Below are 15282 nucleotides of genomic sequence, written 5' to 3' on the forward strand. Positions count from 1 at the left end.
GGACGGGAAACATCCTTTACTCCGAAGTTTTAACATCACAATACATTTATCAAGCTTTTTTTACAACGGAATGACTATAGGCGCACAAGTCATTACAACGCAAGAATTTACAACGCATTTCATCAGTACTACATTTACCACGTGAATAATGATCATCAGTAGGTGGCAGTGTTGTACTAATGATAACGTATTCTCAGAATAGAATGCAAGGGGCAGATATTATACATTGCACTGATTCCAGGCAGGCAGGTCAGCACTGCTTCCAGGCAATTCCGCAGTTCTCTTTGTAGTGTGAGTCACTGTGATTAAACACTGCAAAAAAGAAAAACGTCTTCTAGTTGAAGAGTGAAATTGCGTTTTAGGTCTGTGGAAAATGTGGTTATAATAGTTCAAATAGCCCCAGTAATTGATTAAATCTGACCTGCACCAATGATAGTCATGCGATCTAGCCCCGACTCTCATAGTGAAAACTACTTCAAGGTACCATTGTGTAAATTAGCCATATCGTCCTTCAACGCCTCCTTTCCCTCTTACAGGTGCAACCTGTTTTTACAGTTGCTTCTTGTTATGGTTGTAAGGCGTCTAAGGTACGGTTGCGCAGGGCATATTAATATCTGTAACTCGCCGTCTATCCAGTAATCTCATTGGTTTCACAGTTAACCCCAAAAGGGTCAGAAAATGTCAGTTGGAAAACATTCATTGTACCCTCATCCTTGCTTGTTGTGAAAATACCTTGTGGGGCAGCCTAGGGCGTGTAGTGAGGAGATGTCGTAACGGAGTCCGGCTGGCAACGATGTGGCTGGGGCTGTGCTTCCTGGTTGAAATGGCATCAGGATATTGTGCTGTAGCCAGTGCATTGTGGGGAGGACTGCTTTTTGTAGGAATGCAGTATGGGTGAGTCCCCCTTCTGGGCACACTAACTGGCTACCTTCAAACAAAATTGCACGTTGAAATTATTCATATGACTTAATATTATATCAGAAAAGAAGCAAACGGTATGTGTGGTAAAAGGGTGCATGGAAATGGATTGCATGGTAAATATATTTTTAATGTGAGCGATTGCAAATGTGTGGTAATAGTGTGTGTGGTTATATCTGTAATGTATAAACGTGCGTGCTTAAACAATGTGTTGTAATGTCATACAACCCTCTGGACTCAATTTTAAAACACATCTTTTAGTGAAGATGTTTTTTGAGTTGCAAGCTTGAAAATGCCACTTTTAGAAAGCTGCAACAGAAACAATTGATGGACGGAATGCTGAACAATGCAAACATTCACCTCCAGTCACAAGGATCTGGGTTTAATCCATCATTCTTTGGCTCACCATGCCACCCCAGTTTGGATCCAGCCATATGCAAATCAGTCTTGACCCTGTTCCTTATGGGAACAGTCCAGCCCGAACTGCCAAGCCAGGTTCTCCCTGGACCAGAAACAAGCATTCTGGGACCGGTTTCGGGGCAGCACCATTCATCAGCCAGGCTAGCTTGAATCCAGTTGCGCAGTGAGCACGTGACCCACGTCTCGGCATACCCTTCCCACATAGGGCAACAAATGCAACAGAAACAATTGATGGACGGGATGCTGAACAATGCAAACATTCACCTCCAGTCTCAAGGATCTAGTTTAATCCATCATTCTTTTGCTCACCACACCACCCCAGTTTGGCCCCAGCCATATGCAAATCAATCTTGACCCTGTTCCTTATGGGAACCATCCAGCCCGAACTGCCAAGCCAGGTCCTCCCTGGACCAGAAGAAAGCATCCTGGGACCGGTTTCAGGGCATCACCCTTCATCAGCCAGGCTAGCTTGAATCCAGTGGCGCAGTGAGCACGGGACCCATGTCTGGGCATACCCTTCCCACTTAGGGTGACAAATGCAACAGAAACAATTGATGGACGGAATGCTGAACAATGCAAACATTCACCTCCAGTCACAAGGATCTGGGCATAATCCATCATTCATTTGCTCACCATGCCACCCCAGTTTGGACCCAGCCATATGAAAATCAGTCTTGACTCTGTTCCTTATTTGAACTGTCCTGCCCGAACTGCCAAGCCGGGTCCTCCCTGGACCGGAAACAAGCATCCTGGGACCGGTTGCGGGGCATTACCCTTTATCAGCCAGGCTAGCTTGAATCCAGTTGCTCAGGGAGCACGGAACCCACGTCTGGGCATACCCTTCCCACTTAGGGCGTCAAATGCAAAAGAAACAATTGATGGACAAAATGCTGAACAATGCAAACATTCACCTCCAGTCACAAGGATCTGGATTTAATCCATCATTCTTTTGCTCACCACGCCACCCCAGTTTGGACCAAGCCATATGCAAGTCAGTCTTGACACTGTTCCTTATGGAAACAGTCCAGCCCGAACTGCCAAGCCAGGTCCTCCCTGGACTGTTCCCATGAGGCACAGGGTCAAGACTGATTTGCATATAGCTCTGTCTGAACTGGGGTGGCGAAGTGAGCTAAAGAACGATGATGGATTCAGACCAGATCTGTGACTGGGGGTGAGTGTCTGAAAAGTTTCAGTGCTCCGTCCACCATCTCCTTGTGTTTGCTTTGTTCGCCGTAAGGTGGCAGGGTATGCCCAGACGTGGGTCCCTTGCTCACTTTGCCGCTGGATTCAAGCTAGCCTGGCTTATTTAGCCCGAAACCGGTCCCAGGATGATTGTTTCCGGTCCAGTGAAGACATGGCTTGGCAGTTCGGCTGAACTGTTCCCATGAGGCACAGGGTCAAGACTGATTTGCATTTGGCTGTGTCTGAACTGGGGTGGTGAAGTGAGCTAAAGAACGATGATGGATTCAACCCAGATATGAGACTGGGGGTGAGTGTCTGAAAAGTTTCAGTGCTCCATCCATCATCTCCTTGTGTTTGCTTTGTTCGCCCTAAGTTGGCAGGCTATGCCCAGACGTGGACCCCTTGCTCACTTTGCCACTGGATTCAAGCTAGCCTGGCTGATGAGGGCTGTTAGCCCGAAACCAATCCCAGGATGCTTGTTTCACTGGATTCAAGCTAGCCTGGCTGATGAGGGCTGTTAGCCCGAAACCAATCCCAGGATGCTTGTTTTCGGTCCAGGGAAGGCATGGCTTGGCAGTTCGGGCTGGACTGTTCCAATGAGGCACAGGGTCAAGACTGATTGGATTCAACCCAGATCTGTGACTGGGGGTGAGTGTCTGAAAAGTTTCAGAGCTCTCATCCATCATCTCCTTGTGTTTACTTTTAGAAAGCTGGCATTTTCTTACTTAACGATTCAGTACCTCTGCCTCAATCTAGGCAGTCACACCCAAAGGAAGCTGAGGTGTGCCCTGCATAGCCTGGTGGCCCATCACCAGGCTTGTGAGCCTTCATGAGCTAGAGTGGTAGGAGGAGTTGACACTTGCACATGAATAGGGCTGTGCCAGTCCTCTCACAAAGAGCTGCATAACCCCCTGTAGTGTGTCTGGAGCCAGGAAGGGCAGGGTCTTGCACACTACAAACACCTTTCTTTGAAGTCTCCCTACTTCAAAGGCCAAAATGTGCATAAGTATTGGACCTCTGACACCATATACTAAGAACACTTCTGGACTGAGGCTTTTTTGCCAGGAAGAAGAGATGTTGTGCTGCCAGGAGGGACTGCCACTCTGCTGCTTGCTAGGCGGTGTAAACATGCTGCTTCTAGCCTAGGAGTAAGAGGACAGGACTTCACTCTGCATCCTGTTTTCTAAGGTTTCCCAAGGGCTTGACTGAGCCTGCCTCCTGTTGCTGAAGTCTCATGGACATCAAACACTTCCCCTGCACATAGCTACCAGCACCTGGGCTCCCCTGCTGTGAGTCCTGTCCTGCCAAGTGGTGCCAAATCCAGTCTGTGCCCTTGGAGGTGAGTTTGGTGCTGCAACCAAGAACCTGACACATCGACTCCAAAGCGTTAGTTCGGAAACTGGCGCATCCCTGTAAAATCAACACATCGCCGCCGCCTACACCAAAATCGTCGTCCCTGCTTGCCGAGTGTGTGACGCATTGACCACGACTTACAACTCAGCCCTGGCTTTGCCACATTGCCTCTGAAGAACCGCCACTGTGTTAGTCCCGACCCCCGCTTCACTGAAGTCTGTGGCTTTCGACCAACACATCGCCTTCAGCCCAGCAGATTCACTTCAATGCGGTAGAATCTATCCTTCGCGTTGTTGACATGGATGCATCATCGACGCTTCATCACCAACAAGAACCGAGGACTCGCACCAGCAACCGACCCATCACCTTCCCTGCACACACATTGTCCCTGGGCGTTAAATCTTCAATGGCCGTGCACCACCTTCAGGAACAGACGCATCACCTGTATTTGCGATGCCTCACCTCCCCTGAGCTATGCATCCTCTTTGATTTCCAACGCATCCAGGGTACTGTAAGGGAGTCTGCATGATTCTTGTATCCGGCCCGTGCGCCATCTTGATTGGACTGAACTTTTGGATTTGTCCCGCTCAAGCGCAACTAGATAGCACCAGTTGGATCTACTGACTTCTAAGCACTGCATTTTGATTTAATCTTCAAAAGTTCATATCTTGACTCGTGTGTGTTGTTTTTTGTCATTTTGGTCTTGTTTTACTCAGATAAATATTGGCTATTTTTCAAAATGGGTGTGGAGCACTTTTGTGGTGTTTTACTGTGTTACTGTGTGTGTGTGTGTGCACAAGTCAAGTCAAGTCAAGTATTTCTTTATTCGGTTTTTAACAGATAGAAAACCATAAAAGCAGTCACAAAAAACATTTACAATTCATAACAATTTTAAAACGAAATACTGACAATTTATAAAAATACAAATATAAAAATACTATTTCCAATTTTCCTTATAAAAACCATAAAAATCGCTTAATTGCTTCACCATGTTATATTTCTAGTGTCAGCAAAAGTTCATTGCTAATATGTACAATATAGTAGAAAGATAACACTATCGCTTTGCTCAGATAGGTTACCCTAGAGTGGGCACATTTACAAATTTAGTCGATGTCGGAAGATGCATTTCAGAAATTTAACTATGCACTTCGACATCCACTCCTCACCCAATGATTGTAACAATAACATAGCCGGATGGCATTGTCTTATACCAACATGTTTTAATAGCGGGATTAGCCAGATCTTTCTATGCTCTCTGTAGAATTTACAGAAGAAAAAGGTATGAATAGTGGTCTGAATTGAGGTCTCGTCACACGGGGACATTGATGGTACTGTAGCCCATTTGTTCCTTTCCGGAAAAGCAACCAGACGATGGAAAATATTCGACCTAAATCTTATTAAGAGAAATCTCTCAAAAGTGGTAAGATCATAGGTTAAGTATGGCTGAATTGATAAGGTTGTTTGGACAGCAACACAATGTTGCACAGATGGTTTAAAGGCTTCTTTCGTTAATCGAATTTCTTCTAAATGGGCAAGTGAAAGCGCCTGTAATGCCTTTCTAGATAGTGACCGGATTGTAGCGGGGGCCAAATAGTATTTTTCCAATCCCAAATCATGTAAGAACCCTTTAATATAAGCCAACCATCCAATTTTAAGTGAGTGATCTAAAGCCATACAATCTACAATAATTTGCTGGGTGAGTGTATTTTTATCCCCGGACCATATACGATGCCAAAGAAGAAGTGGCTGAATTTTTACTAGGTCCATTAAATGTGGGATTCCCAGTTCTGTGTGGCATGCAAAGGTAGATGTGCTTTTGGGCACCGCTAAGAGGAAGCGGAAGAATGCATTTTCTGCCATTTGTAAGTTTTTAATATTTGCATACCCCCACACTCCTGCTCCGTATAATGCTACTGACTGACACTTAGCTCTGTATATCTTTCTGAGCTCTGCTGGTGGTCTTCTGCCCAATTTTTTCGAGAAGTTCACAAGAGCCATAGTAGTTCTTACTAGATGAAATTTTCTAGACTCTATTGCGGGGGACCAATTTAACTTGTGGTCAATAGTAATGCCCAAATAGGGATATTGTGCTGTTACATCCAACTTCTCATTATATAGAAATATACTCTTTGACCTTAGTTTCGCCAAACCTACACTCATAACAAAAGTCTTTTTGATGTTGATGCGTAGATTCAGCTCTCCCATAAAATGGGAATACCTGTTTAGGGCCTAATGAAGTTCTAGGGGGGTGCGTGCCAATATCACGGCGACATCCGCATAGAGCAACGCCGGAATAGGACGGTTGTTAACTTGGGGAAGGTCCTGGCTCCCGTTCAACATGGCCTGCTCCAGGCCGTTGGTGTAAAGCGTGAAGAGAAAGGGAGCTAGGACACATCCCTGTCTCACACCCCTCTCCACTTTGAACGGCGCCGATAGCTCCCCATTTGCCCCGTACCTCCGCCTCGCTGATGCATTTGTGTACATTTCACGCAGAAAATGTACTATAGGTAGTTCCACCCCCATATCCAACAGTACTGACCACAATTCAGCATGGCAAACGCAGTCAAAAGCAGCGGACAGATCCACGTAAACCATGTGGACACTGCCTGCTTTTGCACATACGTATGTCTCCAGGAGCAGGGTTAGATTCAGGGCCTGTTCAACTGTCCCCCGGCCCTCACGGAATCCAATCTGGATATCCGAAAGTATCCCGCCATCCTCCGCCCACTGTTGGAGACACTCCAAGATGATCCTACCTGCAACTTTACCCAGAGAATCCAACAAGGAGATTGGGCGGTAGCACGATGCCTCCTGGCGATCCCCCTTTTTAAAAATTGGGACCAAAATTGATTTTGACCATGAGTCCAGTAATCCCACCTCACAGGCTGCCAGAAGTACCCTTGTAAGTAGTGGTGCCCAAAGCTCTTCATTTGACTTAAATAAGTCTATCGGGACGCAGTCGGGGCCTGGGGCTTTGCCGTTTTTACTGGTTTTAATGGCTCATTGAACTTCGCCAATGTCAATATCTATTTCTAGTGGATAGGTGGTATTGGATGAAAGAGCAGTTGAGTCTGCGCTTATGTCTACTCGGCCCTCTCCGAATATTTTTGAGAAGTAATCTACCCAGGTCAATTCATCGATTGCCACCTCATGGATGGTTGATTCTTTTGTTCTAACAGAAATAGGGATTGTGCACAAGTACTTTGCACATTGGCTCTTCACTTTAGCCTGACTGCTCTGTGCCAAGCTACCAGAGGGTGAACACATGTAAGGTTTTATGGTGTGAACTACACTCTCCTAACTAGAGTGTGGGTCCTTACTTGGACAGGGTTCATACCTCGGCCAACTAGAGACCACATTTCTAACAATGTCTCACAAAACGTCTAGTTATTTTGCCTAACTATGTTTACTGTCATGAAGTTGACAGATCAGTAATTGAATCAACCGAGTCAGAACATCTGACTCATATTCCGAATTTCTTTAGCAACACACAGAATTGTGAATGTTCATGATCAGATTTGTTAAAATTCATTAGCTTCATTAGCTTCATTAGCTACACTTCACTGAATTAGATATACCATTTTCATAAGTCTTCTAATATAGCACATGCTTGATTACAGTGTATTGCCTGTCGCTGTTTAGAGTTATTGTATTTTAGTTTTCGATCTTTAACAATCAGCATTTGATGAGAATATTAAAGAAAGAAATACTTTGATTCTGAAATAAAAATGTGAAACCACAGAAACTTTAAGATGGTTTTGGTTAATAAGTGATGCTCTGACTTAGTAACCATAAACTTCAAATCAAATCAAATCACTTTATTTGCCTTTTGCAAAAAACCATAAAAGTCAATTAAACAGTATATGTACAAAGAGTCATATCGATAAAACACCTACCAAATCACATCAAATACTATTTTTTGCAAAAGCCGAATAAAGTAAACATGAACTCACAATATTTGCAATATGTGCTACTTTTCAGTAATGATGCAGGAAGTGTATTAGTAGCACCAAGCTCTTATCCCCAAGTGATAGAGCGGATACTGCAGTGGTGATTGTATCTTGGAATGATATGCTGATGAGTGAAAGCCAGAGTTAAATCTATGGCACTGCAACATTAGGACCCCAGTGCTTAATTTGTCAGAAAAAAAGAACTGGTGGCAGGGCCCTCATCAGGAGGCAACTGCAGCTTGCACCACTCATTGGCCCTGCCAGGGCAGCCAGTGCCAGTAAAAACACAACTATTAACCATTGCACTCCTACAGGTTTGACAATTCAGACTATTCCAGGCCTCTAAAACTATACGAAAGGATTCGGCGGCATGCATTACTCGTTTCTAATGTGTATTGAACTAAAAAACAGCTGTTATTGTTCTCATCTCCCAATTACACTAACAGTGCCATCGTGTGGCAGGCTGTCATAAGTGCCAGTGTTGAAAATTAAGTGCGCGTGCTGAGCATCAGAAACCACTGGCTCAAATTAAGCACTGAGGACCCTCAGGAGTAGCAGAATAAAATTGAGGCTCTTGGTCCGTCTTGAAATTACCGTCACCTGGAGTCCCGGTATTTCTGTGGAAGTAAATAACGGTGATTACAAGGATTTGGGTAATACCATGTGGGAACTGGTTTTTCCGCGCTGATTCAAATTAGTTTTTCCCCAGATTTTAAAACAAAGATTTTGAATGTTTTCAGCAAAAGTATCCTTGTGAAAAACCAAAATGTATAATTCATATGGTCTAGGTAACCCCCGTTAACATGCCCTTTGAATTTTATGGAACTATCGTAATCAAGACCAAAGCCACTTTGTGGAGGGCTACGAGCCTGATGGCACCACATTGCGCCTAGCCCTACAAACACCAAATATAGTCAAGTTGCCTTTACAGGGGACAAAGAATGTGAATTTTCAGAAGCCTGAAAACTCCTTGCATTGGTCCTTACCGTATAATTGTTTTTTGATGGTATAAATACTGTTTTTAACTGTGGCCATCCTTTTCTTACAGTGCCTGTGTATGCTGCATGTTCAAATTTCACAGACTACAGTATAACGTTGCATTCCAAAAACTTCGAATGCATCTGGAAATGGGAGGAAGGAAACAGACTTCCACCTGGGACTCTATATGATGTACAATACAAGCTGTGAGTATTCAAGTTTCCAATTTTCTTCTGCTAATTGTTAAAACAATGTTTCCTTAAAGGGGTCACAGTGAGACCGTACACTAAAAAGAACCCAACCTAAGAAAAAATTCCAAACTATCTCAAACAGGAGTTTGACGATACGTTACAGATGAAAGGGATATTAAAACACTAATGTCAGGCATGGGTGCACTTCTAATGCAGGCCAACATGATTCATTTCATTTTTCTTTCATTGATAGTCTGTTTGGCGAACTTCTTTCAAACCGCTTATAGATTCATAAACGAGCACAGTTTATATATGGAGACTGGTCATTTACATTTCAAGAATATTTGTTTCATTACCACTCTGTGTTCCAGTGCTCTCCTCTCAGGAAGAAAGGAGAGACAAGGGTTCCTGTGGTTCATATGAACAGAATAGATAATATTATGTGCACAATCGCAATGGTTAGAAGATAATCATAGAGATGAAAAAACCTTTATACATATTTCATATTTCAATAACGTGACCAAACACTGTATTTTATAAATATTCATATATATTTGGGGAAATGTATGTAAAAGTAGGAAATCAATGGTGCTCAGTGCCCCAAGAGAATATAGAACCAGAAAAAGAGACATATTTTGGCATACGGTGCCTATTCACTGTTTCCAACATGTTATATATGTACTTCATGCATTAATTCAGAGAAATTCCACTTTATAGGAATCTCCTATTCTCCTTTAGAAACATCAAATGCAAAAAAATTGTCATTTAGTTGCACGTCCAACCTGCACACCTCTTCATTACACCCCCCCTTTTGTTTGACTTTTGCAAAGCGGTCGCTCCTTCCCCCGCTTGCCAGCTGAGGGAAAGGAAAAATGAATGATCATAAAACAGTATTATTATCATTTTCGTTTTCCTCTGGATGAAGTCAAGTCTTTCAGGGCGGGGCCATGCCATGACAGGCATCGAAGGGGAGTCGTGGGGACTACTGCTGTCAGTGCGCACAGGGTCAGCTTTAGTGCTGGTTGCACCCTGTTCAACAATGTCTGTTGGCGCCCCCCCACCAAGACCACCTCTGCCACGGATTCCCTCACTAGCAGCCTTTAACAGTGCCTCTCAAGTCTCCATATCCACTGTCTCTCAGATTCATTTAGTGTTATAGCACTACTCATACCAGTGCAAGGTGTCAGAGCACTCTATACCACACACACATTGCACAGAGACAATCGTATGTGTGTAAATTAGCGTATAGGAAATGTTACATCAGACACTACTACAAGGTGTAGTGTAGGAGTGGCATGTCATCGATACTGGTAGGCAATATAGTTAAAGTTCTTATTCAGGAAAGGCACACATTCAGAATTTAAAACGCAACATCCTTGTTAAGATTAGGATAATGAAAGTCTGGGAAAAAAACATATAGCTCTAACATATACCTTGCAGTTTGCAGCAGCTCTAGGGTGACAGTTAATAGCTCAATGGTCTATACTAGGATTTTGAGTTAGAAACAACAAGTAAAAGGAGCTCTCTTACAGAAGCAGTAACCCACTGACCGATTTCCATTATATGCACTTCGTTATCTGCATGGTACACTTTCTTAGCAGCAGGCATTTTAACCCTCTGTGCTACCTTAGGATGAGTCAAAATTTCCACTAGACAAACCTCCCGTCTCTTTCCAGGAAGACGCTTAATCACGGGACTTCTCTTGACATTTTAATTGATATCTGAGGAACGAGGCAGCAGGGGCTTTTAAAATGATGATACACATTTTAAAAAATGACGCCCTCACCCCAAGTCAATGCCTGGTGTGGTCGCACCGATCGCACCACCCTAGAGCCGGCCCTGAGTGTGCATGATGGCCTGGCCAGCCGCCTTAGGACGGCCAAACCGTCATGAGTATTGACATCTCCCCAATCTGAGCTGCATTGTCAGGTGGAGAGAACAGTAGGCGTAGGCTCTCAGTCCCCTTTGGAGCGCAAAACAAGCCCTCTCAGGCCAATTCCAGTGCTGCTCTCATGATGGTACCAGCATAAGAGAGAGAAGCGCTTGGATTGGATTTAGGGAGTCTGGGAGCCTCAGCACAAACGCAGCAGGAAGGAGAAGAGCTGCAGAGCGATGAATGGCGAGGAGCACGTAAGTTATTTTGTTTTTGTTTTGTTTATTTCGGGCTGGACTGTTCCCGTGAGGCACATGGTCAGACTGATTTGCATATGGCCATGTCTGAACTGGGGTGGCAGAGTGGGCTAAAGAACGGTGATGGATCAAACCCAGATCTGTTGACGGGGTGTGAGTGTTTGATTGGTTCTGATGCTCCGTCCATCACCACCCCCTTTTGTACCGCTTTGTTCGCCATAAGTTGGCAGGGTATGCTCAGACGTGAGTCCCTTGCTCACTTTGCCACTGGATTCAAGCAAGCCTGGCTGAAGATGGCTGAAATGCCAGAAACCGGTCCTAGGAAGCTTGTTTCCGGTCCAGGGAAGGCATGGCTTGGCAGTTCGGGCTGGACTGTTCCCATGAGGCACAGGGTCAGACTGATTTGCACATGGCCATGTCTGAACTGGGGTGGCAGAGTGGGCTAAAGAACGGTGATGGATAAAACCCAGATCTGTTGAAAGGGTGTGAGTGTTTGATTGGTTCTGATGCTCCGTCCATCACCACCCCCTTTTGTACCGCTTTGTTTATTTTTTCACCCGTTGGTCTCCCCCACCTCTCCATGCCCCTCCTCGCCCTCCGCTCTGCTGCAAGACAAGCCGCTACTGCTTTTGCGCTTATGTTTAACTCAAAATTTCTTCAAGTTAATGCATGAATTGCAGGCAGCACCATTCACATACACTGAGCAGTGATTGCCTCTGTCTGCTTCCATGCTTCCTGTCTGCAGTTCCTGCATTAACTAGACACATTCTTCTGTATACACATTTGTAAAGTGGAAGCAGTCCCTCAACTCTGGGCTGATCCAGGGGCCCTGGGATCATAACATGGCGGCTCCGCTGCATCAGTGCAGAGCCGACCGCCTGTTTTTTACTCACCTGCAGTTGGGAAAGTCCATTTTTAACCCGATATTTCTCCTGGTTGTGGCTTCGTTTTCCGACCTAATTCTCAGAAACAGTGAGCACGCTTTGCTTATTTGTTTCTGAGCTGTACTGTTCAAAATGTTTCACTAACTTGGAGAAATATCTGGTTAAGCCCATCGTAATACGGCCCCAGGTTTTAATAGAATGCTCGGTTTATGTGTAGATGCAGAAAAACCTTTTGTTCGTGCATTTTTTCAATGGATGAAGAAAATTACACGTCTAGCAATGAATACAACATGTCAATAATGGAGGAACGTTCTTACATTTCGATGTGGGAGGTTTGAGATTTGTGCAGAATGTATTAATACTAACATTTCTAATCAAACTGAAAATATTGTGCATAAATCGAAATGCTGCAGGAATTGCAAAGAAATGTCTGGATATTTGATGTCAAGTCCCAAATCATCCTCGGGATTTTGTCCCATTCAATTATCTTCGTTCAGAGAACAAATAATGCACTGAGCTCATTGGTTACAAGGAACAGATTCCTCACTGGTTTGCCAAACTGTTTTCTTTACCAAGGGGTGTCCTGCCTAAGTGCAGAAGATGGGTTCATGCCAGTTTTTCATAAGAACTACAGACTATGGCCCTGATACCGAGTTGCATGGTAGGAGTAGGTGGTTCCTGCCCTGCAAAATTACTCACTGTGCAATTACAAAGAACATTCCATGGAATGGGGAATTGCTGAGTGGGACTGATTTTTATAGTCGTAAAAACCACACAGAATGCTCTATTCCATGTGGTTTTACCACATACATTCATCACCTGCTCTGGGCAGGCAGTGAATGTAGGCGCATGCCTGTGGATGTGTGAAGGGATGTTGAAAAGGGAGGGAAGGGGCGTTCGTTCTGGCTGTGGAGAGCTTTGTAAGCCCCTTCCCCCCTCCACCCCACCCAACACCTGCTAGAACACGGAATAAAGCGTGGCTGTTGCAGCCAGAGCCACAGCATCGTTCTGGCTGAAATTACTAGCCGGAAAAGTCATCGGGCCTCATTTATGAGAAGTGACGCATCGCTGCGTGAAAGCAGCGATGCGTCACTTCTCAGTGCACCCTCCTTGAGACATGATGGATGTGTCATATTTACTGTATAACACATCATGTTGCAAGGAGTTACAGATACGTCAGTATTTCTGACGTATTTGTAGGCGCAAAAGTGACGCATTGCTGGAGTGTGTCACAAAAGTGACACAACTCCAGCAATGTGTCCTTTCACATTGGGCAAGCCCCATGTGAAATGTGCCTGCGTCAGTCTTACACCTGCTGTGAGGCAGGCGTAAGATATTGACATATTTGCACCCTAGAAGTGGCGCAGTGAAATCTCGTAGATTTCACTGCGTCACTTCTACGAAGCTTACATACGTGGGAACACCCACCCTGCATACATTATACCTGACGCAGGTATAATGTAGCGCAGGGGTTTACAAAGTGACGCATCTGCTTAAATGCGTCACAGGAGGCATGTTTTACGCCGCAAATGCCTCACAAAAAGTGACGCAATGGAAGCGCAAAACTGTCGCAAGGCCTCATAAATAAGGCCCATCGTGTGTTCTCCCACACATGGAAAACCAAACATGACATGCTAATTCGGGGTAAATTTGATCTAGAAAAGCATGCATTAATTTTGGTCTGTATTAGTTATAATCTGGGCCTCAGTAAATAATTTTGATTTAGAATATTTTAAGGTTCTTTAATAATGGTTATGTCTGGGCGCTCGCGTGGCGCAGATCGAGGTTAAGAAGTGTGTGAATTTATTTACAATGTATTTGCTGTTATGAAAGGCCACAGGGACTAGTAAAATTGCACAGTGCCGCTGAAGCGCCCAGGCAGGCCTTAGTAAATCTAGGCCATTGTATTTAAATTTATCTTACAAGACATAATGAAAATCTTGCATGGATTTAACTTTACCCTTTTCAAGCTGCCACCTCACACTGTCATGAATAGTCATGAAGATAAAATTAATAATAGGTAAACTTGTGGTTACATATTTGTTCTTAAAATCCATTTAGTAAATCATCCTTAATTACATTAACTACGCAAAACAGCACAGAAATAAAGCCTATTTTATTTTCTATCTTATATGGCAAACTTAAACTTAGTGTACTGATTCCAATGATGCATGTCTGTCATTCTTCTCTTCTGTTAGATATGGAGTTAAAAACTGGATTAATAAATATGAATGCCAAAATATCCCAGAAAGATTCTGCAATCTCACGACTGAAATGGCGATTGCGACTGGAGCCTTTAACTACGATGAATACGTCGTCAGAGTGAAAGCGCGTTTCAAGAACTGCTCCTCTAACTGGGTGGTGTCAAAAAGGGTGCACCTGAAGGAATACAGTGAGTACTTGTGATGACTTCCGCCAGGCGTCAGATAATTCCATGTCATCAAGGATGTGATACTCCATCCCTCATTTTACTTTGTCAAACTTCTGCTTCACTATAGTACAATTGATTCAGCTGGGTTGGACAGGAAGACAGCTTCCAGAATGCAATTGGGTTCTTAAATGCATATCCAGAAGTAGATATGTTTCCTTTCTGAGATGTAGTTACATGGTAGCCAAGGACCTCTACCAAGACTGCAAAGCTGACAAGTGGAATTGGCACTCTTTGTACCAATGCACTCAAAACCAGGGCATTGCTCTGATCAGAAACAGTTGGAGAGCAAGGAGGGGCAGGCAACCCCATAGGGCAGTGGCCTTCAAACTTTTTGATGCCAAGACACCCCATCAAAATTCTTTAGGCGTGAGGAACCCCTCCCAACATATTTTTTTTTAACCTGGTACTCCTTATTATTGACGACCATAAATGTTGTCCAGAGAAATGGGCAATCTGTGGCTGCTCCTCATTAGTACCAGTTTAACACCCATATATAGCAATAAGCAAAAAGAAGGTGACCAGTACAGCTGTACAAAGGACCTTCTACTGAGCGCCAACACTTGTTGCTGCTTTTTAGTAACTTGAATTTTTTGTTAAAATCAGCAGATTATGTGGCAGATGATTGATTATGTGGCAAATACGGCAAATCTATAATTATGCTAAAATCGCTGCGGCCACACAATCACATAATTCCAGTGACCCTTGGTATAATAGCTGTAATGCATGGGCTGCAACTTTATTGCACGGCATTAGAGGAAAACCACACTATATTTCATTGGATACTGATGGCTTGGTATTTACAGCTGCATGTAACTAGAGGTAGCTGAACATCATTCATCATAATT

The 15282-nt window shown here is 44.0% G+C and overlaps 1 protein-coding gene across 1 annotated transcript in view; it reads left to right on the plus strand.

Annotated features, from left to right (window-relative positions):
• The window catches only part of IL22RA1 (interleukin 22 receptor subunit alpha 1), a 117266-nt gene that overhangs the window by 72380 nt on the left and 29604 nt on the right, over positions 1-15282 (plus strand). The window contains exons 2-3 of the mRNA XM_085647856.1: positions 8872-9007; positions 14205-14398. Of these exons, the coding sequence (XP_085503982.1) occupies positions 8872-9007; positions 14205-14398 (330 nt within the window). The remainder of the gene's footprint in view (positions 1-8871; positions 9008-14204; positions 14399-15282) is intronic.

This window comes from Triturus cristatus, chromosome 3_2 (genome assembly GCF_964204655.1).
Source record: "Triturus cristatus chromosome 3_2, aTriCri1.1, whole genome shotgun sequence".
Classification (NCBI taxonomy): domain Eukaryota; kingdom Metazoa; phylum Chordata; class Amphibia; order Caudata; family Salamandridae; genus Triturus; species Triturus cristatus.